Below are 27,933 nucleotides of genomic sequence, written 5' to 3' on the forward strand. Positions count from 1 at the left end.
TATATATATATATATATATATATATATAGCTTTGTGAGCGCGTCGCTAGTACGACAACGGCACGTTATCGTTACTCACGATTGTAAATTTGCAAAATAATCGGGCGACATTGTTAGCTTTGTGAGATGTTCGTATGATCTCTCGTAAAGAGAAGCTACTATTGGAGATACGGATCAGAAAATCACAGTTACAAGAGTCGTTGACGTAAGAGCGATACGAAGTATATGTAAATCCCGATACATATCCCGAGGCAATATATGCAGGACGTTAGAAGAAGGTCGTTATAATATTTGAAGGCTCGTAATACCAAACCAAATAAAAAACGCTCAGGCTTGGACGTAGGTCCGCGAATAGAGTCGCTTCCGTAGTAAATAATTATTGTTGGTTGTTTTTCTCGTTTTTTATTCCGTTTAGCGAGCACCCCTCCCTTCTCTCCACGGGCCGTCGAATATTCGAAACACTCCTTTTTTTTAACATCCTGAATATAGATGTATATGTAATATCAGATCAATGTTCGAATATCTGTTGGCTAGAATTACTTCGTGAGAGATTTCGTAAATGCTTGCGGTGCTTCGGTCGCCTATTGCTCGTAATAGGGGGTGGAGTGGACTTATTCGCTAACTCTGGCTAAGCCTAAGTGATATATATGTTTCTTTGAAGTCGCATCTGCACCGTGACGTGTTTTGACGATACGCAATCATCGGCGATCTACGACGCTTGCACGACCTGCTCTATCTCAATCGAGTTAGAGACCTCTTCATCAGCGAGAGGGCGGTCGGACGCTTTGTTAGGTCAGTCTGGCGCAGTCTCGTGTACTATCGTCAGCTGACTATGGACATTCAGCGAGCGTCGTGAGATTACCGACGATATATCGAATCACACGCTTGAAAGATGTCATCGTGACGAGTCTTGGCTTGTTGTGGGTAAAAGGAAGAATTTCTTTCAAAAACTTGGGCAGCTGATAAAGATAGCTGAATAATTTTGGAAAGATTAGTTCGCGGGTCTCTGGTTGTCTTTGCTCGGATTTTGATCCGATCGGTGCTGTTGCGACTTCCACCGTCTACTTTTGTCATCTGATCGGAGCCTTTGGGCGCCTCGACGGGGGTGCTCCAAAGTATCGTGAGTCAAGACTCTGTGGGACCTGAGGGGGTTAGTGGTATTTCGGGATATAGACACTCACTTTTTCAAAGGCACTGTTCCCTGGGACCCCTGCCCTGCGCCGTTCCTGGCGTCGGTGACCCGGCAGGCCACCATGTTATACGCTGAAAGCAGTTCTACAATGTTACATAACTATGTTAACCACGAATGTGTTCAGGTTCACAGGTGCATGCCCAGCGCCTGCGTTACCAGATCGTAGTCATCTCTTTGATCAGTTCTGGGCGCTAAGTGTAAGTCACGATCGGTCAATGCTGGAGAGAGCCTTTAGAATTGAAGTTAAATGATAAGCGGGCCCAGAACGGACCAATACAGCGTATTCTTCATCACGGTCAGCACATAATGACACGGCGATTGATACAGTACCGATCTACCTATTTGTAGATTCTGTTTTGAGAAAACGTGAAACGCGAGTTGCAATTCGCGCAATTAGACAAATCGGTACGATCGTGAAATCGTACGCGTTTAGATCCATGTGCATTTTAAAAACGAGAACATGCGATCGTACGTCTTCGTTATCTTCGCCGTGGCATAACTGCCTTTCTTACGCGAGTTAATGCAGAGACGACACAACTAGGAGCACAGGTGCAGGCGAGATGCGGACAAGACGGTGTACGATACGACGATAACGCCACGGGGCGTCCATACCTTTCTCCTGTTTTCGTCTCTTCCGCTTATTGCAGATCTTCACCGCGCATATGCTGAGGATGATGGCGACGAGGAAGAAGAGGATACCGCCTACGACGCCCGCGGTGATCGCTTTGTGTTTAACGCGAGCCGGCACGGGGAACTTCACCTGGTCGCTCGCGCCATAATTTGTAGCCGAGTTGGCGAACACTTGGAAATAGTAGGTCCTACCACCGACCAGGTTCTTCACTGTGGGTGTTCACGTTAAACGGGAAATCGCATGAAAGCTGTGACTCTCAAAAACAATCGGATCGATAAGTAGCATTGGTCTGTGAGTGGAAGTGGAACTCGGTGGTGTTGGACACCTCTGTCCGACGCTAGTAAGAACTAGTGAGAGAACTCTTACGCAAAATAATTGTGCCGTGCGATTAACACTAGAATGCCCGATAACCCCGAAAGAGTCATTTTGACTTCTTGCGCGATTCTAATATTTTCAAACTCTCTCTGTTCCTCATTACTTGTATCAATGATAACGTCTAAACATGCTAAGAACATAATTCGCCAAATATAGGTATTTTATACATTGTGAACAAATTATAACAATTTTCAAAAATTTTCCAAATATTTATCATTTCCTACAATAAGAAGCATTATAATTATTACTTGTATATCTTTATAATTACGCGGAGAAGATATTATAGTAAAAATTACGTTAAAATTATATTTCCTTTTATAATACCTTTTGTAAGGCTGGGCTATATTGAAATTGTGGCATGACTTATTGTAGAAATTGTAAATTTAACGATCGACCCTAATATACATAAAAAACATTCCAGTAATAAAAATGATTTTGTAGTGAAAGTCGAAGGAACGTAATTTTTGAAGAAATATATAGTAATTTCGATCATAATTATATATGATCCAAGATTATAAAAATTTTGTTGCAATACTTTTGCTATAATATTTTCTCCATGTACAAAAGAATTTTTTGATAAATAGATGCGGAATAAAATAGAAACTTAATCAGAATTGAAAAACTAAACTCTCAAGTAATAATTTATATGTTACCCCTATATAACATTGACAATTAAATAAATATATACAAAATGACTCTCTTTGGACACTCAAGGTAAATCATAAAATAATTCATCGAAATATTATCGATCTCTCCTTATTTTTCCAGTGTGTTCTACTTTAAAAATAAGCAAAAGTCGCAAAAGATTTTGTTCTTCTAAGTCAAGAGAAATAATGACAAGAAGAAGATCTTAAAGGAGTCAAAATAGTTTCATCGGAGATTCTAGTGTTAAAGAATAAACGGCAGAGTAACGGGGCAAGAGTGCGTGTCTTTCTCACCTAAATAACTGGTCTCCTCGGGTCGTATTTGGCCCTTGTTGAGCGTTTTCCAAGGTCCGTCCGTCTTGTACTTGATAGTGTAGTATTGAATAAGATGACTACGGTTCAAAGGAGGTTGCCAGGTTATCAGGAAACCGTTGCTGATTTCCGTCACCGTGAGGTTCCGGGGTGTACCTGGCTTTGGTCCTGGCGATGCAAATTGTGCTGGTGAGTGGCGGTCGCCGGTGATAACACGCACGAAAGTGTTCACTCTATTTTTCATTCCGGTCGCGGTTTCGTGCAGTTTCGCATTGTTTCGATCTGCTTTATACCGCGGCGCGATTGATCAGTTGTTTCTGTCGATGAAGCGGTCACGTCGTTTTATTACGTGTATATATTTTATTGCGCACAGAGATAATGATAAAATTCTCCCTCTCATATGTGCATACGCGTTGTGCGCCGTGCACGCGAAGCAAAAAAAAATAAATAAAAATCGACGTAGGAGAAATCTTTTTGGCGCCGGCGAATAAATATCGCTGTCGTAACTCCGAAATAATTCCGGTGACGCACCGAGTTGCAACGCCAGCGGAAAGCTTTTTTTGATGGAAACGTTAGCACCGTTCCGACCGCAGCGACATTTTCACATCTATCAAACCCATCGCTATATCGCGTCATCGAGTTGTACGTCTGACTTTTTTCATCATCGCGTATCTGGGACGACTGCGATATGTCACTTATGAAAAAAATTCTTTTGCGTCGGTTGGATTCGCGCAAACACATCGCCATTGATAACGCGACGGATCGTAAGTTTTTTTTTTGGGTAGAAATTATTTTAAATATATTCATGCGCATCAGGTTATGTTAACTCGTGCTTCTCTTTTTCCCCCTTCTTTAATTTATGCGATATCTGTACGATATAGCAAAATAAATCGATATATTCGCTCGAAACAACAACACGTCGAGCATTATTTGTACGATTATTTAATTCGAGCGAGAGGTAAACGACTTGCGAATTTTTATTACTGAATCTAAATATAGTCGCACATATTTTACACGGTTATTCGCTGAATTAGGCAGTAGATAGCAATGAAACGGCTATTGGTGCAACTTCTTAACCGGACTAGCTAAAGGCATGAGGTCAGCTTCTTTCATCATTTCTTACATACATAATGTGTATAACATTACGGTCTAATTGCTTCCGGCGCATACACACGTTAACCTTGTCGACGTCCGAGCCGATGATATTTCTCCTCGGTAGCGACGTCACGACGTTTCGAAATACATATTTCTAGAGAGAATAGGGAAACAAAAAAAAAGTAGGAAAACAAGCAAGGAAACGGCTGTTCGTACAGCCGTTAGTTCGCATGGGTAGGTGCGAACGTTTGATTCGGGCTCCCGTATTTTGTTTTCCGTCATATTCTGATTCGCCCAATCTGTGCTGCTGGTTTATTCCGACAAAGCAAATACGCCCGTTCTCTCTCTCATCAATTTAATGGACGCTATTCTGGGAAATATCTCGGCAGAATTTACGAAATTGACGGAAATTGCCTCGTTGTTGCGAATTGCGATCGGGCGGACATAAAAACTATTTCACGATTGTTTGCTTTGTTGATTACAGACAAACGGACCGGTAAATTTCTTCGCTTACAATCAAACGGCACTCTGATATGAGTGATCGCGTGGACGGTGATTTTTACGCGCGTGTTTGAAGTCTGTATTAATGATAATTACTTGAAACTGCTCTCACAGATGAGACACTTAGATTCGAGTTTAGAATTCTATATAAAAAGTACTTCAGTTGAATCGTATAATTATAATATAACGCCACATATGTGGCATTATAATACATATAATTTAAGGAAAATTTTGTTGCAATATTTTTGTTACAATATTTTCTCCATGTACAAAAGGATTTTTTGGTAAATAGACACGGAATAAAGTAGAAACTTAATCGGGATTGAAAAACTAAAATCTCAAATAATAGTTTGTACACTGTAAAAACTGATGTGTTAAATTTAACATTTCATGTATTCCAAATCATCCACTCTGTCCATTATACATATGTATAATGTTAAATTAACTAAAATAAAACGTTATTTTAATATTTGAGAGAAGTATTAATCTATGATTTAGATGAAATGAAAATGTTAAATTGACAGTCTATGTCTGAGATATTAAATATGTCAATTTAACACAACCTGTGATTCCTAACGGTATTCAAGTTTTAATGCTTGTGTTAATTTTTTCTATATTATGCGTGTTACTTTTTAACACATTTGTGTTAAATTTATATATAAATGAGAGTGGATGATTTGGGACACATGAAATTGTTAAATTTAACACATCAGTTTTTATAGGGTATATTATCACACCTATATAACATTGACAATCAAATAAATACATATAAAATGACTCTTTTTGAACATTCGAAGTAAACTCTGAATAAACATTCAAGTGTATCACACAAGACAAGCTCCAAGTGGTAGCTGTTAATACGGACCTCAGGCCTGTATTAGTAGTCGTTACTTTCAAGAGAAATACTCAGATTTCAGTTCAGAATTAGAGTAGAATATTTCAGTTGAATCGCAGTCACAGATATAATGTATTATACGTGTTGCACAATTCAACTGAACATTTTGGACCTAACTTCAAATTTCGATCTGAGTGTCTTACACGAGATAAGTTTCAAGTGACAACTACACGGACCTAAAACACCGGCGAAGCTCATCAAAGTCCGCAGAATTTACTGTCGCGTTGCTACTCCGAACGAAGCGGTTCTTATTGAGAGCCATTCAAATTGATCAGCGCGCCGTGAAACCTGCAAGATCGTTTTCGGGATCAAAGGAAATACGGCAGATTTTATGCGGGACGTTTGCACGTTGTGTGTGAGTGGAACGCAATTCGGACGCGCTAACAAGTTTAATGAAGAAGAAACAAAGTGACCCAAAACTCCGCAGTCGTTATTTGAGCGCGCAGTGAAATTTGTCGTTGCAATTTTTAGACAGTTAAACGAGATTTTCTCTTTTTCCTCTTTCTCTTTTTCTCCTGTGATAGTCCTCCCCAGTGTCGCGTTATTCGCGTGCGCGCGTGTGAGAGAATCGCAGCCGGGCGAATAGGTGGCTTGATTTGGCCGCGAGATTGCGATATTAACGTTTTGCATTGTTTCGAGTATTCGCTTGATAAAATATATGAAGTTATCCTCTTTCCCTCTCCAACCCCATCTCGCCCTGTCCTGCTGACCGCCCATTACCGGGCGCTTTTTCTCGCCTCTGCCGGCGATAAAGAGGATTTCATTATTATTTTTTGCGCGTAACGCCCGCGTTATTCCTGCAGAGGAATACGTGCCCGTAGTCGAGGATTATATTTATAAAAATACCGGCAATGCGCCATGAGAGAGAGAAAGAGAGAAATGGGTCGATATTAAAACTGTCGGGAAAATACGAGCGGCCAACGTGACGTATGGTTTCGCGCCGAAATCATTGCGTACACGTCAAAGCTCCTCGTCGGAATTTTATTTTTATCGAGTCATGCCACCCTCAGCTCTCTCTCCCTGTTCGGTGTGACGATCTAAACATGATCCGGGGTCGGCGGGGGTAGAGAAAAATCGGCGCGACTGCAACTTTCTTAGCCTGTGCTCGGCCCTGCGGGCTCCGGCGCGAAGTAGATTGTTCGGAACCGTCTGCTACGTGCAAAATGTATGACGTTATTTCCTGCTTTCCCTCGTGGAATGCCCGCCGTCTGGCTCCCTACGGTACGTCGGCTAAGAGGATTTCGGTTTTATTTTCGCCCGCGTATCGTTCTCGCATCGTTGTATGCCGAATACTGCGAGCGCGTATTCGTTCTCATTGTCCTGTCAGATCCCACGACACTCGTTTTCGTGTCCACTATAGTACGTAATGGCGATTAATCTTGTGGCGCGCGAAATGCGAGAGAAAGGCGGCTTTTCGATCTCTCCTTCTCTCTCTCTCTCTCTCTCTCTCTCTCTCTCTCTCTCTCTTTCTCTCTCGTCCTTTTTCGCGGTGCGAAAAATTCGTAACGAGGCGTGCGATAAGATAGACGCGCGCTCGTACGATGTCACAGTGCACGTCGGGCACCTAATGTTAATACACCGTGGAACATTACGCGCTAAATGCATGCAGCAGAGAGAGATGCGTGGGCGGTATGAAAGTGACGGTGAACGACGCTTTCGAGCGTCTACGGAACCCGACGGTCGTTTCGTAATATCGTCGTCGATGCGGAGAAACGAAATACGTCTCATTCGCACGGATTACCCTTTTCTTACGTGTGTAATGTAAGCTTGAAAAAGAAAAAGACAAAAAATGTGTACCTTTCGGTCGTATGATGGTTGGAAACACGGGGTTTCCTGTGGAATCGGTCGGTAATATGAGTGTGCTATAATCAAGGATGTCTGAAATGAAAAATAGCAGAAAAAATCAAATAAAAATTAAAAGGAATAAAGATCGAGTCGAGATGAGGTTAATGGCAGTCACACTTGTCTCTCTCATAGATATAAAAAAATGTCTACGGAGTGTGAGCACTGCGCTGCAGATCTCTAGATTCCCACGACTGAAATTCAGGCGAACATACCGTTAAACTTCGTGCTAATCATGTTGGGGTCGGTTTCATCAATGTCAATTAACTCCAACCTAGATACTTCTTTCTAGATCTCTTTCTAGCATAGTTCGCGTGGTACTCAGAATTAGAGATCGATCGATTTCCGAACGAACTTGTCAAAGCAGACTCGGCGAGTTTTGAGGAATTTTGCGTTGCTTAGACAATAAAATTTTATCCCGTAGAGTCGACGCGTCCCGATCATTTTGTTGTACTTGTCCGTTTTTTAATTATACATGCCAATTTGTTAACAATTTTGTCTTTTACATAAATTTTTTTTGTCTTACGTAAATTTGTTTTGTCTTTCTTTACATAGTATAAAGAAGTAGAACTTACTTATTTCTGTACGAACTGAAATTCGAACGTGAACATGTGTACTTTTATACGAACATACAACATCCGTCGGAATTATAATATTAAAGATCTTTGTATGTATAGATTTTTAACATGCGTATAATTTTTGTTACGTTACTCATATATTCTGTCAATAAATTTATATTCATCTAATGGAGATAAAATAAATTCAAAAAAAGAAGTGAAAAAAATAAAGAAGCGAGGAAACGAAAAGAAATATTATTAATAAAATATATAATTAGTAAAGTTTTTTTCATTCATTGTTACGACATTCTAAATTACTAAAATATTTTCTATTAGTTGCTAATTTGTTATAATAAATGTGCTGATACATAACATAATCAAAATGACATAATCAAATGGGACGCGCCTACTAACGTTAGTCAAATTCACACGCGCCTACTGGCAAGTTAATTTCTCTCAAACTTCAATTAAACTGTAATTCAAGACTCAGACGAAATTAGTAAAAAAAGATATGTTTAATCGAATGTTCGTGAAAGAAGAATGACACGACAATGAATTGACTTTCGGAAGTTACCTCCTGAAAAAAGGACCCTCCGCAAACATTGCGCTCAAGTATGTTCTCGCTTGTATACGTCTATACTTGTATACTTGTCTCGCTTGTATGTGTCTATACGTCTGTATAGAGGGAGGCATGTAGAGAAAGAAAATTTAGTTAACTGCGGTTAACCAGCATTGTTGAAGCCGGCCCTTTGTCGACGCGAACTAACGAGCGAAATCGATGACGATGCGGGCGTAGGTAAAAGTGTAAGAAGCTAAAAAGCGACACAGCGAGAGAGAAAGAGAGAAAGCAGAAAAAAAGGAGCAGAACCGAGGTGGATGGAGAGAGACACGGGAGAAACGCTTGAAGGGTAACCAGATAGAAATCCCTAGACGCCGGTATCGGAGGATGCTCGAGGTACAGTGTGTACAAATGGAAGGCAATGAACCGGTGGATTTGAGGGAAGGAAATAAAAGCGGAAGCAGAATGAACGGCTCGATGGGTTTTCCGATACGATAAGTCGCCACGGAATTCTCCGTTCCTTCTCCGTCTATTTTTCTCGGTTTCCTTGCCTCATTCCGTATCCGCATACTCCCCTTTCCTTATCCTGTTGCCTCCTTCTCACCCTTTCTGCCGCGGCTGCCCGCTCTCCTCCTTCCTCCTCTACGGTTTTAACCGAGGAGGAAGTCGCGCGACTTTTCGACTCGCGGATCGATACCCCGATGAGAGGATCGCAGACGGTCGCGCGGCAGACGATATTCCCACGCATGAATTTCCCGTCGACAGTCATCGAGACGCCATTCTCAGCTCGCGAAGTGAGCCGCGCGACTCGCGGATATTCCGAGATATTCAGAGCTGATCCGCTAGCTTGCGGATTTAAAATAACGATTGAGGATCGTCGATTTTAACATCTTGGAGGCATCCGGCGCCATACGCCGCGGCACGGATACATCATGCGTTTAAATTGGCGGTAGGTAATAGTGTCGACGGCTCGTGCGTCACGTTTTTAAACTGTTTCTCAGACTTTGTCGTCTTTACATAATCGCAATACTCGTCTCGCATTATCTTAGTATCAAGGTCGCGACGTAATAGCGTTAATTTTGTCGTTTGACTCTTACCACTTTGATCCGTAGCTGCGGCTTGGCCAGCACTCGAGGAGGGGGTCGCCGAATGAATCGGGGCAACGTCTTGCGGAGCGCAGCGAGGTAGATGGATAGTGAAAGAACAGTTTGCACACAGAGTAGAGATTAGTTTGTGTTAGTCGGTAAATGGATTCGCCAGCCGTAATTGTGGTTGGATTCGTAGTATTATAATAGATGTACAGATTGGATTTATAGCAAGTTTCTAGATTAGATTGTATAATCAGTAGTTATTATCTATTAGTAGTTATTAATCGCACATACGAGGTTAATCAATGGCGTTTGCTACAAAACAGCTGCTCATTAGGAGTCCGCCTTCTACTGCTCACACGTGAATTTACTGAGAGAACTTCAATGACCAAAAAATTCGGGTATAATGTAGTTTCTATTACCACGAGTCCTAACTGTGATGACTTCGCTCAGCAATCCCTCGCCCAGAGCGTTCTTCCCGACTACCCGGAACTCGTAGAGCGTGCTAGGCGTGAGTCTGTTAATCATCACCGTTGTGCTGCCCGACGGAGTCACGGGGATTGTCTTCCATTCCGAAGTTCCTGATTCCCTGTGCCTGGACGGCGTAACGCGAAAAACAAAGCGTGATCGTATGAAAAAAATCTAACCGAACCATAATGAACACTTCAAGTTGAAGATTCTAATCGTCATTCTTTTGATACGTTCGAATTTATCCAAATGTAAATTCGCAAGTTTAGCAAAAAAAGAATTATGAACATACTACTTAAACAGGCATGAGAATTATAAGCTGATTTACTAGAATTAGTAAGTCGTGAGAATAAAATTATTTTGACGAGACACGTAATTTCATTTCTTATTTGATCGATTATCCTGCGCGTGAATGGATGGACCTTTAAGTGATAATACCAATCAACCTGTCCCGTGTACCCACCAGATAGTATAATCTTGCTTGTAATCAGGACCGCCGGAATAGCCTGGTAACCAGTTTAGTGTTACCGAGAATTGCGTGGCAGTGCCTGTCACGTTGTAAGGAGCATGGGGTTGCGTGCCCTCGACAATCAGCTGCGTCGAGGACGAGATTGTGGCGACTTCGTTGGAGGCGACGCAATGATACAGTCCGAAGTCCGTGCGTCGAAGGCCCTCTATAGTTAGATTGCCGCCAATGGTCTTCGCGCGATTGCGTTGGATGGGTCCCTCCCTCTGAGGTAGTTTCGGGAACGTTTTACAAAATGCCACGGGACAGCTCGCGGAAAGTGTAATGCGGAAACCACGACTCGAATAACAGGGAAGTCCGAAAGAGGTTTGACAACCGTCGTTTCCGGCGTCTTTCAGACTTTTGTGTTGATTCACAAGTGTACTTTTTTTAAACCGTACTTGTAGTTCATTTTGATAATTTCTTTATATATACTCAATAAAGGTAATAATAATAAAATAATAAATGAGAATACTTGGGAAAAGATTAGGAAAGGATAACAGGATATTTGATGGTGAAATAATAATAGAAAGGCATATTTTTTACACAATTAAAAACTATAATTAAGAAAAAAAAAGAGAAACATAAATCAGACAGAAAGATGATACGAAAGAGCTTCATCAGGAATGAGTTTGAAGCGGATATTTCGTCGGCAACTTTACCCGATGCCATTGTATCGTCGGTTTCTGCGTTCCCTCAGCCTCCTGTGCGTCGCAGTGCATCTCGACCGTTTCGCCCACCTTTCGCGTGTACATTGGTTCTGGCTCGAGGGTGAAGACAGGCGGATTCCGCACGAGGACCTCCATCGGACCCGAACTGCCCTGCGTGCCCTGGGCATTATAAGGCGTGCAGGTATATCTGCCTTGGTGATTCTCATTGACCCGTGTAAAGAGCAGGGAGCCGTTGTTCATGATAACGATGTCCTTCGTCTGATAAGGCTCGAGTAGGCGCTTGTCCTTGGTCCAGGTTACGTATTGCAGGGGTGGGTTGGCTTTTATGTAACACTGGACCACACCGGCCAGACGGAACGGCAGGTACTGGATGGTGGGAGTGAACGTAACCTTCGCCGGATCTGAAACATCATGAGATCACATGTGTCGGGACATGTTAATCCCTTGGACTCAAGCCGACCATCGCCTCGATGTCGGGAAAAAGGATTTAGAAAAAGGAAAATTTGCGCCATCAAATATTTTTGCTGTATTAACGCTCGGAAATTTTGCTTGCAATTATTTAGCAATAATCTCTCTCCTGAAATATATCTTACATTCGACGTTCAGATAAGCGCTGGCACTTTGAGGATCGCCAATGCCGTTCGTGACTTCGCACAGATATTGACCGGAGTCATCGGCGCTGACAGGGTTGATGACCAGGCTGCCGTCCATCTTGATGGACACCCTGGTGTCCAGGGCCGAAACTTCCGTGACAGGGGCACCCTCGCGAAACCAGCGCACCGTCACGTTACCCGGAAGGGCCTTCGCCTCACACGAGAACTGCACCTTCTCGCCTTCCAGCTTCGTTTGATTCGTCGGCGGCACCATAATAACGGCTCCACCTGTGGATCAATAATATCATTTCTGTCTCGCGCTACCTTTCAGTTTCTTCTCCCATCGGGGACTGAAGAAATGTCAAAACGGCTAAGTATTGATTCGTCATAATCGACGAATCTAGCGCGACCGATGTTAACCCCGTAGTTGTAGTATCTATTGCATTATTGTGTTCACGGAATCCACGCGACGACGATTCACCGCTGATATCGGTTGCCTGGCTGTCACCGGCGGAAGTGTCAAAAATAGCCGATAGCTCGGACGGAACGACAGGCTCGGGTGTATCTAACTCGCTATCGTATGGGGATAGGGTGTAAGTGGCAGGGGGGAAACAGAATGTTGCAGCATCTCCATCGATTCCCGATAACATCTCTCTCTCGCGTTGCTTGTCGGTGAAGAGCCATGACAGATAGGCAAAAAGATACGTTCTCGGTCGAAAGTGCGGGTAGTCTCGAATTTGCCTTTCGCTTCCGCGACTTCTGCCTGCGGGTTTACGAGAGAGGATAGGGTCCACGCTCAACAGGGTGCATTATATCTTCATCGATATCCAACGTCGTCGTCCACGCCCATAATCGTAGTCGTGCATTCACGCCTGAAGAATTTCAAAACTTGCGGCTTTGCCCGTCGCTTCGGAAGTGAATATCTCGACGTAGTATAACGGAAGATCGATTCTTCGTCATACAAAAGACCGATCTCTCTCTCTCTCTCTCTGCTTTTCGCTTCGCGTGATTCCGCAGCATTTTCCACAATCCGATCTATCGTTATTCTTCGGGAGAGCTTATCGAAACCTTCTTTACCGTACGTTTCGTCGCGAAGATGGCTTGGATCACGACGGGATCGAGCATATGTGTATGCAGAATTGTCGAGGAATTAACGATACTGGGTTTCACGATGAAAAACTGTCGATTGTACGATTGAACGACGCGCACCATCGTGCACTAATCTTTTTTAATCAATAACTAAAAATTTATCTGGTCATTTACCAAATGGTAGAGAACTCTTTTGTTCGGTTTGAGCTAATATACAAGCAAACAACGGCAGACGTCTCCATTACAACTCTCATCTACCATATCGCGCGTGATCACATACACACACACATTGACTAATCCTCTTTGATTAATAACTAAAAATCACACACACGTGATCACACACACACACACATTGACTAATCCTCTTTGATTAATAACTAAAAATTTTATGTGGTTGCGAAATAATAAAGGAATTTTGTATACAATTTGAGAAGTGCTATCTACACACAACAGATGTATCAATAATTGTCAAACATCCTGTATATATTGAAAGAAAAATACTAGAACATTTATTTTTGTGTGTGTATGGGGTAAAAGTTTGCTTCACAAAAATAAATTTTATTTTACAAAAATAAACTCTATTTTACACAAATAAACTCTATATCCCGCAAATAAATTTTCAAGAATTTTTTTCTCAATATTTACATGCAGGAGGTTTGTCGTGTTCGTCACATAAAATAAGATACGCTCGAGTCGAAATTCAGAAGCTGCTATAAGTTTCAAAAGTACCAATATTATCTTTTAAAGCTTTTTATGTTATCCGGTACATATTGAAAAGAAGTACTTAAAAATTTATTTGCGGGATATAAAGTTTATTTAAAATAAAATTTATTTCTTTGAAATAAACTTTATTTCTGAAATTAAATTTCTATGATATAAAGTTTATTTCTATGGAAAAGATGAAACTGTGCAAATAAATTTTATTTCACAGAAGAAAAATTTTCAAGCATTTTTTTCTCAGTGCATTAAACATGTGACGGCGCTGGATAAATAAAAATTTGTATTTCGCTTTATGCGTTTCTATTGCGTCAGTTTCTTTTACAGATGATTGCCGTTTTCTTCATGTTATAGAAACTCAAAGAAGCACTCATATAAGAATTATTGAATGTTCAAGCTTTTTATTTATTTTCAATTAATTTTAACTATTTTTTGATTATTTAATATTTGATTATCTCAATATATTTTAGTAAAATTTCATCTTAAGATTGCGGACCGTTCGGAACAGCCACGACTCGACGATAAAGATCCGACGTTTACCTCGATATTTTTTAACAAAATGACAAATCTAGATATACACGATGCAATCCGAATGTTGCTTCGTCGCTGTTCCCCGTTTTTTATCTGATATATCATGCTCCGCGGAGAAAATGCCAAAAAAATGAAGCGTCCGAACGCATTAAATACATAAAATCAACGCTAGTTCACTGCCATGTGTTAGTTGGCAAATATACACGCGGGATTGGCAATTGACAAAACATTTGAACGAAATTTATACAGCTAAGCAGATGTTAAATTATTTAATAATTCAGATTTTTATTTGCAGACGCTTTTTTGTTTCTCGACATTTTTCTTAAAAGCATTTATAATATATTGATTAAAATAAAGTGTAACGCTCTCGGTTACAATAACGAAAGTACGCGATGAGCGAAAGTACAATTGACAAAAAATGTAAACTCATCCTTCTCCCATCACTAACTATCGCTCGTCAACGAGCGCCGAGCGATACACAATCAAAACATTCGAAACATTCGAGACGGTCTTTATCTTTGTGTCTCGCGGACTCTTCCGGATGTTTCCATTCAGTTCCGAGCTGGCGAGTGATACGCCTACTACGGGTTAACGTATGCTGGTGTGTTATCTATTGTTCTTCTTTGATAATATTAAACTATTCGCGTCCGCTCTTTTGAGATAATTAGTCTCTCGTTGGCATCGCGTTATTTAACACGTGTATCTTCAATTGAATCGTCTCTACGCGAGTGTCAGTGTCAGTGCCACAACGGAGCAGCCAGGAGTCTAGATCGAGAAGTTAGGACACAGGACGACGAGGTGCGGTCAACGATACATCATACATTTTCAAGATGTGTCAAATCATTTATTATTTTTTTAACGATCTTTGACAAACTTATCGACAATAAAAAGATATCTGAGTCGAAATTTAGGCTGATACTCATAGTTTATCATCATTCGCCATATAATTTATAGTTCAATTGAACTCCGATTAATCGTTAATCTATATCTGTATTTGTTATTTTGTGTAATCTATTATTTCGTGCAAGAACTATTGATCCAAATAATCGATTAACGTTTCATAAATGCAAAACTGTAATTAATTATGTTCTCAAGCAGAGCTTGTAAATTACATTAGCGATGAGTACTGGTTTTAAAATAGTATGTATTTCTCAAGTGCTGATTTTTCAGTTTAATAATGCTCTTTGAATCGCGATTCTTGTTTCGTTTGCATCTGGCAACAATGTTTTTTTTTCACTTGTGTTTATCACAAGTATATCATTATTATACCGAATTCAAGTTTAAATCTCTATTGGAGCACAGCATTATTAGACACATAACTGTTAACTGTTTTTGTCTTTACAGCTGCATATCGGCTCTTTTAAAAGCTATAAATCTCATCAAAATTTCCAAAAAAAGCAGAAAGAGAGAAAGAAGAAAAGAAGAAAAGAAAAAAAGAAAGGGAAAAAAGGGAAAAATTAGATGAGATTAGAGAGTGTCTTGTTCTTTTACCTATTTGCCCACATATTAATCTTTATTAAATAATTTAACATTTGCTTAGCTGTATAAATTTTGTTTAAATATAGCCACAGTTTATCAATTGCGAATCGCGCGTATATATTTGCCAACTAATATATGATGAACTAACACATGGCAGTGAACTAGCGTTGATTTTATGCATTTGATGCGTTCGGACGCTTCATTTTTCTGGCATTTTCTCCGCGGAGTGTGATGTATCAAGTAAGAAGGGAACAGCGACGAAGCGACATTCGGATTGCATCGTATATTTCTAGACTTATTTTGTTAAAAAATATCGAGGTGAATCTTTATCGACGAGTCGTGGCTGTTCCGAACGGTCCGCAGTCTTAAGATGAAATTTTACTAAAATGTATTGAGATAATCGAATATTACACGGAAAAAAAAGATTTGCTAATATATGGACAACTAAAAATATTAAATACAGGAGCAAATTTTCTTGCTTTCATAGTAAAAATTATTTAGTTGTGATAGCTAAAAAATTGAATAATTTTCTGTATAAATAATAAAAAAATAGTTAAAATAAATTGAAAATAAATAAAAAGCTTAAAATAATTCTTATAGAGTGCTTCTTCGAGCTTCTATAACATGAAGAAAACGGCAATCATCTGCAGCATTAAGGTGAGTCAACAGCTGTGGATTCTTCATTGACTTTTCAAGTTCAACTCTTCAAGTTCTTCAAGATTGAATTTGCAGGGTCGATGTAGAACCAAAATTTCGACTCGGTTAAACGAGTCCTTCCTTAAGTTTTTGCGTAAAGAAAATGACAATAAGCTACGATTTACGATATTAAAGTATCATAATAAGTATCATAATAAGTTCGTACAAGAACTATATATCTTGAGATTTCTTACTGGCCTACAAATTTGACAATATTTGCGAGCTTAATATACAATTTAATTTTCGACTGACAACGTCGAGTTCGAAAGATACATTTATGTTAGTATTTACGTATCTTTTACGGCAGAGAATACTCCGCGATTCGACAAACTAACGCCTTGAACCTCTGTGCGCCTTGAACTCTGTGCTCTTGCATTTTAATTTCGGATGTGATATTCCAAATCGATATATGCGCTCGGATTCGAGATTGTTCGTTGGCAAGATAAACAGAGCTTAGGTGTCGCGCAAACAATGTGTACATTTATACACGCAAACGAATGCAGCGCGACGCTCCGACGTTGCAAATCTATTGACAGACGTTTGAGCGATTAAACAGTTGGTAGATTGTTGCGGTATTTGTTGTTCTCGCGTATATCAACAGTAACATGTAATACAATGATATTCGAGGTGGAACGCGAAATGGCTTTTTGGTAGAGCGATACGAGGTGCGAGAGAAGGAAAGAGAGAAAAAGAGTATGTGTGTCCGAGAGAAAAAGTTCCGCTCTCGGGTAACACGGCCGACTGGCAAATGGTGGCAAATGCACCAGTCAAGAAAGGCCCGACGACGGCATCGCGTCGCAAGAAATATCGCATATCGCGCGCGGACGGGGATCTCGTGGAAAGCAGGGCAACGATATACTAAGCTCAGCCCGATGTCTGAATATATTGCACCCAGTTGCACCCCCGAAGATGTGCTACAATGCGCGCCGGCGGTGCAGGTTGCAGTCAGCACGACGCTGCGACGCGAATAAATTTGAATCTACGATCTTGATAAACGCACGAAGCTCGGGAATGAGAACTTGTTGCCCGTAAAAAAAAGAGAAAGCTAAAAAGGGAAGAACGTATTTCCTCGCAATCTTCCGCGTTCGCGCGCGCCGTATCTAAATCCGAGTACGCGCAGAAAAGGATTTTATGCGATACCAATCAAACCGGACGTACTTTACGTCCGGTGGTGTTCGATTTTCTCGCGTTTACATATCACCTTACTCTGTACGCATGTGTAACCAGTCTTTTCGTATTATTTTGCTCGTGCTACACTCGATGTACGAATGCTCGAACGTTTACTATTGAGAGTTGCTAAACACTTTTTTCTTTCGACCATCCGTTCGACATTCTACATACACATTCATCATGATTGTTGATTATCCGAAGAAGCAGAAACGATACGTAACAGCGATAGCCTGAGGTTTAGTTCGCGTGAGGTAACATTTTATCCGCTGATGCGTTACGAATAATCAGCAGGAAAGTGATACAATAAACCTTCAAACTATCAAACTATCATGAATTGTTTTGACACATTTTCAGTCCTTCGGATAATAAACAGTTATAAAGAATGCATACACATGGAAAATCTTATTCTATCGTTAAGAAAAATAATTGGTTTCCTTCTTTTAAATAATGATTATCTTCAATAAAGAATATTTCCTTGACAATAATCATAAGATATATTCATCATAAATTTGAAAAAAGCTTATTACTATGCGCTCAAAAGGAGAATTTGTTCTTTTTTAAAGAATATTATTTATGAAACTATTGTGTAAAGAAAAGTTGGCTCGACTCTATGTAAAATAAGTGAACCAAATTGTTTCAATTTAATATTCTTGATTAAAATACTAAAATTATTAAAATTCAGAATATATCTTGAATAAATTTGATGCTTGTGACGAACTGTTTTGGTTGATCTACGGGTGTATAAACTGATGAAATATTTGAAAGTAAGTAACGTTCACTTGCAGTCTGCATCTTTCTGTGTATATAGAAACAAATGTCTGGTCGAAAATGTCCAATAACTCTCGATCTAGTAAATGTCCGGGTATTTATGACGCCAAATGAATATACGGTGTCGTGAACGACGCTTGTTTTTCACCTCCGTGCGGTTGCAGCCAACGTGTCGTCGACCAACAGAGAATACATTTTAATTATCCGCGCCAGCGATGATATATGTTACGTCACGAGCGCAAAAGCGCTCAGAAGGATGCTTTACAAGGGGTAAAGGAAGTTCTCAAAGTTCCCGGCGAATGAGGCCAATGGAATTCCGAGTCGCCTATGGAAACATGCGGGAGCGCGCGCGCGAGAGAGAAAGATATGTATGTGAGACTCGCCATAAAGTTGCACGATCGTTAACGACGTTGTTTTTACCAACTCGCGGCAGCAATTTCCACCAATGCGCAGAGATCGATAATTATACGGAGGTACGTGCAGCCCTCTGACGAGCGGCGCTCGATGTTGCTCCCTTGTGTTTTATCGTTGTGCTTTCACTCACGGAAATATTCAAGAGCTTTGAAGCGACCGAGGGAGGGAGGGAAAGAGAGGAGCCCGAGAAACGCTTTTATAAAGTGATTATCAAGCCGCGAAGAGCTACACCGCCGACCGCGCTGTCACATTTATACCCGCCGCATTCTCGATGCGAAAAGTGTCACGGTGACAAATTCTGGCGTTTGCCAACCGGACGAAAATCTTGACAAACCGGGGCAATGAAATTCAGAACGGCGCGTGGGCTCTTATGCCAAGTGCACACCCATGACAGCGCAGCGCGTCGCGCTGCATCACGTTCCACATTGTAAATACGCGCGGTACCATGAGCAGCGCGAAGGACTGTAGTTCAGCAAATGGGGCAACCCGAGACGCGGCTAAATTCTGGAAATGGAATTATCCTCGCCGGTGTGTTTACTTTTCAGCATTTCCTACCGTTCTTTAAACGCTTTGCCTCCCGCGTTTTTGCGCGTCAGAATAAACCGTTACGCGCGCGCATGTATGTGTGTGCACCGTGCAAAATACGCACGTTTTGTTATTTCTTATTTACGACACGGAAGGTAGAAATAGCCGTGCAGTGTCTTGTCATAGAAATCTCAGTATTTTGTACAACAATAGTTTTACATATTTCGCCGTTGGCACCCAGGTTGGTAGTGAAGTACGCTCGTTGTAAGAAATGGCGTGTATGAAAAATAGAATTTCGCTGTACAAGGTGTCCGCGCTAATCCGCTAGTCTTCTAAATCCGGCGCTTCTCGTAATAACGGCGATAATGGTCATCATTAGCGGCGTTCACCCAATTTTATTCGTCGAGTACTCGCGAATTTCACGATCCCGCCGTTGTCTCGGCCGGGCGACGTCCCCCTCCGCTATTTCTCAATCCATTAAATAACCATCTCGCGGCCGGGTCTCGTATAAGCAGGCGTGAAAACAAGAGGGGAGAGAGACGGTAAGACAATACGATGATGAAGACGGATGTCCCGGTCGTGGCTTGCCGCCGCCGCGGCTTACAAATTTGCAGTGGTTGTGGGGGCAGAAGCGAGGCGACGAGATGGTGGCAGAGGGGGGAGAGAAGGTAAGGGGGAACGTGAAAGCGAAATGGAACAAGAAGGCGGTCCGGGGGCGGAAAGTGGCTGTTGGCTCCGGAAAAACAAGACAAATCGCCTTTTAACCCCCTTCTTTCCCCCGCCGGAACCCTCCACGAGAATAGCCTTAATTGGTCGGCGGAACGAGCGAGGCTGCCGGAACCCCGCTGTAACCACTTTGCCTAACGCGAGTTTTATCGCGCCGAGGGTATCGATATGAGTAAATGTATCGGCTCGTAAAAAATTTACGGGACTAACCGGGGAGAGATGCTACGCGCCGCGCGCGTCCTACACGGAGCGCCGTCCCTGCGCTTTATGGATGCATCGGCATACTGCGTCCTCGATCACGAGAAAACGTTTCCGTTCGACGGAAATGGACGCTAAAACGGTTATATGACGTGGGCGAGATTGGGAGTTCCCTTATCTTTTTGCGAGCTGCGCTCGCGGGACGATGGCTTAGAATGGTACACACCTGTTCGTGCGCGATATCGCGTACAATCTTTTTCTTTCTTTCTCTCTCTCTCTCTCTCTCTCTCTCTCTCTCTCTCTCTCTCTATCTATCTATCTATCTATCTCTTGTTTTGATATCTATTATTGGAAAAGCAGTAATTACCGATGAAATCGCAGAAAGAGATAGCGAGGTGGAATCATATTCATATTTATATTTCCCATCGCATGTATAAGGCGGAACTTTGAAAACAAGTTTATCACGATGACACGCTTTGTTACACGACGCAAAGCACACGAGCTGTTTTTTCGCAAGAATGTCATCCAAACAGTTACAGATAACGACTTAATAGTTCCGTGTCAAGATTACCGTGCGAACTCTTTTCGGCTGAATTATAAATCATACCGCGCGCGTAGAGAGAACGCTCCCTTCGTAACGGATATTAAGAACACGACGTGCGCGCGCCCGCCAAGAATGGCGCGGCAAACAGGGCCCCGAGTTAATTAAACTAGAGATAATAAGACGCACGCGTAAACCTTTAATTACTCCATCATGCTCGCGCGCATTAGCTTATTAAAAGCGAAGACCTCGGCTCCACGTTCGTTGAAACGGTCGGGCGAGTCACGAACGCGCGCTGTATCGGTCAGCTTTACGATCGCTTCGACGATTCCGCGGAATTAAGAGCGACATTAAACTCTCGCAGCGCGCGACGATCTTTCTCAGATCTCGCACTTTCGGGGTCGGACGCGGACTCGCGGGTCCGGCAACTTTTGCGAAATCGCTCGTAAACGGACCGTTTGTTATTCCTCTTCCAGTCGGAGTGTACTGAATTTATCGAACGTATCGCATAGTCGTGATGGACGACGGGCTTACCTCTGCTCGTGAAAATTTGCTTCCGATTGCCCGGCGAGCGAAATCAGAAAAGGGGAGTAAAGAGTAGAGAGAACGAGAAGAGAGAGAATGAGTATGGGGGCGGAGGAGAGACAGGAGGGGACGGCTTATACTCGCGGATCGATAAACAACAAAACCGGCCGAGTTAACCGCGCCCGCTTTAAGATATTTTCTGGCGTCCAGGTTATTGGAATTGCATTACCGGTGTTCGCGGCCGATCGCTGATTACCAAGGGATATCTGTTTCTGATAACGACGCGTTCGATAATTACCACGGCAGTTTGCTGTTTATTAATTATCGGGCTGGCAGGCAGCCGTATTTTGCGTTATTCTCTTCTGGGTACTGATCGCGGATAATTAATCGCGCGAGCATGCCGAGGCAATTTTCGGAAGTGTATTAAAGCGTGCTCGCTATCGCGCGCGACTTTCATATTAAATTAGTTTCGAAAAAAGGTGCGCGCGGAATCTCCTTCCTTCCTTCCTCTCTTTCTCTTTCTTCCTCTCTCTCTCTCTCTCTCTTTCTTTCCTTCTCGTTGTCGAGAAACTAATCAGCCGACTTTACGTTTATGTTCGGCGAAAGGGGGACTACAAAGACGCGTCTTCTTATTAGCTTCGCGGGGGGTAGGTCTGCAGAAGGATGGCTGGTACAAAGTATTTTCTTCTTTAATTAGTTTACTTGCGTTATACGGGGCACACTCTCTCTCTCTCTCTCTCTCTCTCTCTCTTTCTCTCTCTCTCTCTCTCTCTCTCTCGACTTTTACTTTTTTCCCGTTCGCTGGCTAAAGGTGGAACTTTTATGAAATATTCTTTAATTATATTTTAATTATGTATCCAACTCAATTATGTGAAACAGCCATTTAATTGCAAGGACAAGATGAGTGTCTGCAGACGTATATCTGTGGATATATCTCTATTCCTCTTCCCTCCTTTTTTCATTTTCTAAGTCGATACTCTCGCGCTCAAACGATGAAACGATAATCGAGATAAAAGAGATAGCTGTGATCGATCGAGACACTTGTCGGGATCAAACGGGACAGGCATTTCGTGTTAACCGGCAGTCTCGGGAGTGCTTGGGGTAAACGCCGTTGAACGGACAATGCCTTAATTATCCCAATCGTCGGCGGCGCTCCCTACGTGACATCATCCGTTCGTTTAACGCGCTCTAAAACGAAAGCTGTGTTACGACGGTTTTTGTCGCAGCCGCGTGTCACGCCGCGGACGAAGTGGATTAGGCGGCCGCACTGCAGTGTCGGTAATGCGTTCCTGTCAGACAGTAATACTTAACAGCGCACGCTAACGTGCCCCCTGGCGAGATATTAACCGAGGTCGACGGAAAAGGGAGTTATATTATTTGCTGCGGCGAGAGAGGCCGCGGAATGTACGCCACTCGTGGCTCACATTAGCAAAATCACACAGGAAATTTTGAGATTTTTTAGCTGGGGAAAGTGTGAGGGGGGCAAATGTGTGTGAAGTACAGACACATCGTGGATAGAGTATACATTACCTAATATATGGCTCACTATTATAATTAAGGTTACTTCTGCGATTTTTAATTACACACACACACACACACACACACACACATATATATATATATATATATATGAATGAAGTAAAAAATCATATAAGTAACCCTAAATGCACAGAGAAAAGATTAGTAGAATTAATGTATGAATTACACAATCAGATGCGTTTTGACTGAAGGAAATAGAATTTCTGATTAAAGGCGGAATTTAGTTATTAAAAATGGCGTGACAAAATTTGAGAATGATATGACAGTGATACAACTAAATGCATTTTAGTTGAAGAAAAGAAAATCTTTAGTTAAGGGCAGAATTCAGTTCTTAAAAATAGTACAAATAAATGTTTTGTTTGGATAAAACATAATTCTTGGTTCTCACGTCAGTCAAATTTAATTCTGAAAAACTAGAAATTCCGTTTCTTTCAAACAAACCGTGTTTAGTTGTGTCATTGTCATGATAATTCGACCAATCCTTTTTCTTCTTGATAAGGCATACATGACGCGATATATACACTTGTATAAGAATTCTGCCGAAATTACCAATTTGAGAATAATGAACATTGCGGAGAATTATGAAAATATATGCACGTCAATGTCACGTAAACTCATTTCTTACACCGCGAGCGATTCAAAAACTTTGCACGACTCTTATAACCTCGGATATGCATCCTCTTGTAAAATCTACCCTCTCTCTCTCTCTCTCTACGTATCGACTACCTCTTCGCCGGTGCTCGTGTGAATGTTTCTGAATGACGCTGAAATTTATATTAAAAAAGTTTCATATCTCACGTTCAGCGATCGCGCGTGACCACCCGCTATCGAACATGGTCGTCCTTTCCATCGGGCGAGAGAGAGAGAGAGAGAGAGAGAGAGAGAGAGAGAGAGAGAGAGAGAGAGAGAAGGAGAGAAGAGGTGACCGACCGAACGGATAATTTATTGCTCAACTTCCGATGAAATTACGGCTTCGGCGCTTCAGGATTCCCTTGACATTCTAATGAAAGCCGCGCTGCACTCACCTGCGATGATGACGCGCGCGGTGTGACTGATCTGGCCCTCTCCGTTCCTGGCGATGCAGGTGTAATCGCCAATGTCCTCGTTCTTAATCATCGAGATCCTCAGCTCGGTGCCGTCGTTGAATATACCGATGGTCGACGATGGTTCAACGGGATTCGCATCCTTATACCAAAGGATCTCGGGCGACGGAGTGCCCTCAGCCTGGCAGTTCAGTATTATCGCATCGCCCAGATTCACGTATATCATATCATCCGGCGTTATGCTGAATTTGGGTGGCGCTGCGAACAATGGATGCGGTTGGCGATTAGATACGACCCGGCGCGACTGTATCGCGTTGCGTTATACTCGCAATCTTAACTCTACGGAGAGCTCCCTGAGAGGCGGCCATCCGCATCTCCACGTCCGACTTAATCGAGCGTACGCCACTCGTATTTGCGAACGGGATTATCCCTTTCGCGACCTTCGTCCCGGGTTATTTTTCCAAGCCGGTGACGTCGGTTTCTCCCGACGAGGGGGTGAAAAGCGCGCAGGCCGGGCTGAAATTTCTCTCGCCGCGATCGAAGGTGAAGATGGAGATGCGTCTGACACATCGACGACGGAAAATGGTCGCGAGAAAACGACGTTACAGAGGGAACAATCAAGCCCGTGAAGCGAGCGTGGACGTTTAGAAAACCCGAGAAGTTCCGCCGCGGTTTTTATCACCCCTCGCCCCGGGCGACCGCTCATCCTCTTTCCATCCCGGAGAAATCACAATGGTTCTTCGCCGCCCACCCTGACCGCACGGGTAACGTAAATAGTTGTTCATTTTCTCGTATTAGGACGCGGCACATAGTGGCCGTATCGGAAGGGGGTCGACGATTCCGCGCGAGCGAGGGGGAGAGTAAAAGATCGAGGAGAAGGTACGGAGAAGCGAGCAAATGAAATAATGCAAATTCTACGTCGTGGTAGTTAAGAAAACGGTCCCGCGACGGATTTCCCCTCCGGACCGTGCGTTCCTGTCGCGAGAGGACGGAATTATTCCGTTGGAGAAATTGTAATCGACGTGTACGCGCGCGAGAACGCCCGGCAGAAGTCCGGGTATCGCGCGGAAAGAGCTCAATTAAGTACTTCCGCGGCAGCTTCGCCCGCGAGAGTTTTCTCTTTCGGCACGAATTCTCAGTGTATTCGGGAGGTCGTCCTTGCTCCACCGTCGCCGAGGTCTCGCTGCCTCGCGATTGCCGCTATTCGAGGGTGAGGAATTTTAATTTCGAGAATGACGCTTCGCGGAAAAAGCAAAAGCGGAAATGCAAGTACAAGAGAAAGAAGTTGACAACGAAAAAGAGCGACGCGACGGTTTGTGTCTTTAACGCGAGCAAGCGACGGATGGAACCGACTGCGAGGTATAAAGGGACCTTAAACGCTTTCTCTGAAGCTCCAAGTATTTTTCCCTTTCACGTCGTTTGCGGGTCTTTCGTCGTCGTCGTCGTCGTCGTCGTCACCATCATCGTTGTCCTCGTTGTTGTTGTGACCGGAGGCTTAGAGGACGACGGAGAAATTGGGAATGAGCGGAGTGGGCTGGTAGAGTGAAGGGCCAGGAGGAAGGGGTGATGAGGTGTGACGAGGGAAAAAGGGGACAACGGAACATCCTTCCTGAGCTATCTAAATATTTCTCTTCCCTCCGGCCCTTCGCCGTCGTTTATAGCCGAGCAAAATGCGGCAATAAGTTTCCCTCTTTCTTCTATCGCCTGCTTCGCCCTTTTTTCCGCCGCTCTATCCCATTTCCCGTCCGGTAACACGATCTTTTTTGCGATTCTCCTTTCCATTTTGCTCGCCGTAAGCAGGGACGAATTTTCTCGGGAGATTTCGCCGGGACGACGAAGGGAACTCTCGAAGAAGACGTTCGAGACCGCGCTCGCTGAGCAAGCGAGAAACATAACTTCTTCCCGCGCGAACTTGGGGCTAAAGAATGGGATGCGGAGGAGAGGAGGGGAAGGGGGGCGTGGTTGGTTGCACGGTGTTTGCTGAATGTACAATTCGCGTGGAATCGCGTCGAAGAATCGGCGACGTTCTTTTGAGGCGTCCTTTATGATCTCGCATGCTTTCCTTTTCCTGATAGGAAGTCACGTCGACGAAAAGCGTGGCCGGGATGAAAAGGAACGCGACGGCAGAAAGGAGAATATTCTCGCGTGCTGTATTCGACCATGTTTAACCAAGCGCGAAAGAAGAACGTTCCGGAATTTCATGAGTCTATGGAGATACGCGAACGTATGTTCTTCTTCTCCCCACCCCTCCCCTCGGACACCTTTCTGATTAGATTAAATGTATGGCGCGTGTAGATTTTTACAATTATTGGTGGGAGTTTTTTATGTAGCGCGCGTTCATACATACAGAAAAATACATATTGCATTCAAGTAAATGTTACACTGAGAGAAGAAATGTCTGAAAAATAAAAAATATTTATTCGGTGGATACTTAAATCTAAATTCTATTGTTTTTATAAAATAAACAGTTGCTTCCATAAAAAGAGCGACGATGTTTTAGAAAAATATTTATCTTTATATTTATTAATTTTTTCTTAATTTAAGAATATGTATGTTACTACAAGTAAATGTGTTATTAGTATCCGTCAAATGAATATTCTGTAGTCTTTGATATTTTTCTCTCAGTGTATTTGTCTATCACATAGTATTATCACATTAGTATATCACATAGATTTATTTATTCGAAAATTTATCACAAGTTTTCATCATAAGCATCCAATTTATTTAAAGTACATCCTGAATCCTAGCATTAAACTTAATATTCTTTATTGAAATTTAGTATTTCAATGAAAAATATTAAGTCGAAGCAGAAATTCGTTTGTTTACTGCATAGAATTGAACCGGAACCATATTTTACGTCCATAAGGTTTTATAATATCCTTGTGAATAGAATAATCTTCTTTTGAACACACGATTAATACATTTTTTAAACTTTGTGATGATGAATATATTTTAAGATTCTTATTAAAAAGAAATAAGTTCCTTATTGAAGATAAGTAGTACTTAAAAGGAGGAAGATAAACAGTCGCTTTTCTTAGCAATAGAATGATATTTTTCTGTGTAGATAAGCACGGTTAAGTTTGATAAATATTTCAGACCTTTCTCGAGAAAAGATAACCGAAGTTCGCGCGATAACGAACGTAAATGTATATTTGCATCATCAATTTCCGCAAAAACGATGAAACACGAGCAATATGTTACTTCGAAATTAGATTCCGCGCGCGCGCACACTTTTCTTGATGAACTTGCGAAAATGTGCAAATTTCTCGAAGCTACATGGGACTGTTCAAGTGCGACCTTAACTCACGCGGTTAACTTCCCCGCAAGTGTCATAAAACTACATTAGTCGAAGTCGTAAAATCTCCTTAAGTCCCAAGTGATATTAATGAGGCTATCCGCAGTAAGAATAACGTGGCCTCACCTCGTACAAACAGCACGAGAGTTTCGATTAAGCTCGCAATAAAAAAAAACATCATAACTTTCATCACTAACAGGCGATATTTTACATAAATATCAAGCATTCTGCTTTGCGACAAAAATTCCACGGCGTGTTTATCACTTAGAAACCCGAGCGCGTAGCATCTAATAATAAAACAAGTCGCGTCTTAAAGTCGCAAATCGCATTTGCGTGCGCTTCGACAGAAAATACGTGAAGTTCTGAGACTACTTACCGTGGACGTCTAGGTGAAACCAGGTACCGTTCTTGTGATTGTTGGGCGACCTGTTGAGGAAGACGACCTTGCAGTTGTACCATCCTTGATCGCTCTCGCGGATGTTGGTCAGATTGAGGCTGGCCCCGCCGTACGGTGAATTCGGGCTCACCCTCGAGACACGACCTTCATATCCTTCGCCACTGTGGGTCGGATACGACTCGTACCATATGTATATCGGTATCTCCTGCCCCTTGCACCAACACCAACACGCAACATAAACGAGAGATCGCAATGGACACGTATGCACCGGTGCGAGCGTTCATTCCCCACATTTTATCCGTGCACGCGAATTTCCCGGTGACATACGAGGAAATTTTATCACGGCGATTTTG

At 42.4% G+C, this 27,933-nt stretch overlaps 2 protein-coding genes across 10 annotated transcripts in view; one reads left to right on the top strand and one right to left on the bottom strand.

Annotated features, from left to right (window-relative positions):
• The window catches only part of LOC116841752, a 440,348-nt gene that overhangs the window by 220,044 nt on the left and 192,371 nt on the right, over nt 1–27,933 (top strand). The window lies entirely within an intron of this gene.
• Nucleotides 1–27,933, bottom strand: part of LOC116841741 (protein turtle) — a 228,434-nt gene that overhangs the window by 22,738 nt on the left and 177,763 nt on the right. For 4 of the 9 annotated variants that reach the window (XM_032810054.1, XM_032810053.1, XM_032810056.1 and 1 more), the window contains 11 exons: nt 27,560–27,785; nt 23,871–24,146; nt 11,928–12,215; nt 11,326–11,735; nt 10,622–10,890; nt 10,113–10,285; nt 9,700–9,768; nt 7,442–7,522; nt 3,136–3,321; nt 1,804–2,031; nt 1,181–1,274 (listed from right to left, as the gene is read on the bottom strand). In XM_032810054.1, the coding sequence (XP_032665945.1) occupies nt 1,181–1,274; nt 1,804–2,031; nt 3,136–3,321; nt 7,442–7,522; nt 9,700–9,768; nt 10,113–10,285; nt 10,622–10,890; nt 11,326–11,735; nt 11,928–12,215; nt 23,871–24,146; nt 27,560–27,785 (2,300 nt within the window). Of the gene's footprint in view, nt 1–1,180; nt 1,275–1,803; nt 2,032–3,135; nt 3,322–7,441; nt 7,523–9,699; nt 9,769–10,112; nt 10,286–10,621; nt 10,891–11,325; nt 11,736–11,927; nt 12,216–23,870; nt 24,147–27,559; nt 27,792–27,933 lie in introns of all 9 variants that reach the window. The other 5 variants (XM_032810055.1, XM_032810057.1, XM_032810058.1 and 2 more) reach the window with 5 other exon arrangements.

Source organism: Odontomachus brunneus, unplaced genomic scaffold (assembly GCF_010583005.1).
Source record: "Odontomachus brunneus isolate Ranch 3 - 2012 unplaced genomic scaffold, Obru_v1 Obru_scaffold_018, whole genome shotgun sequence".
NCBI lineage: Eukaryota > Metazoa > Arthropoda > Insecta > Hymenoptera > Formicidae > Odontomachus > Odontomachus brunneus.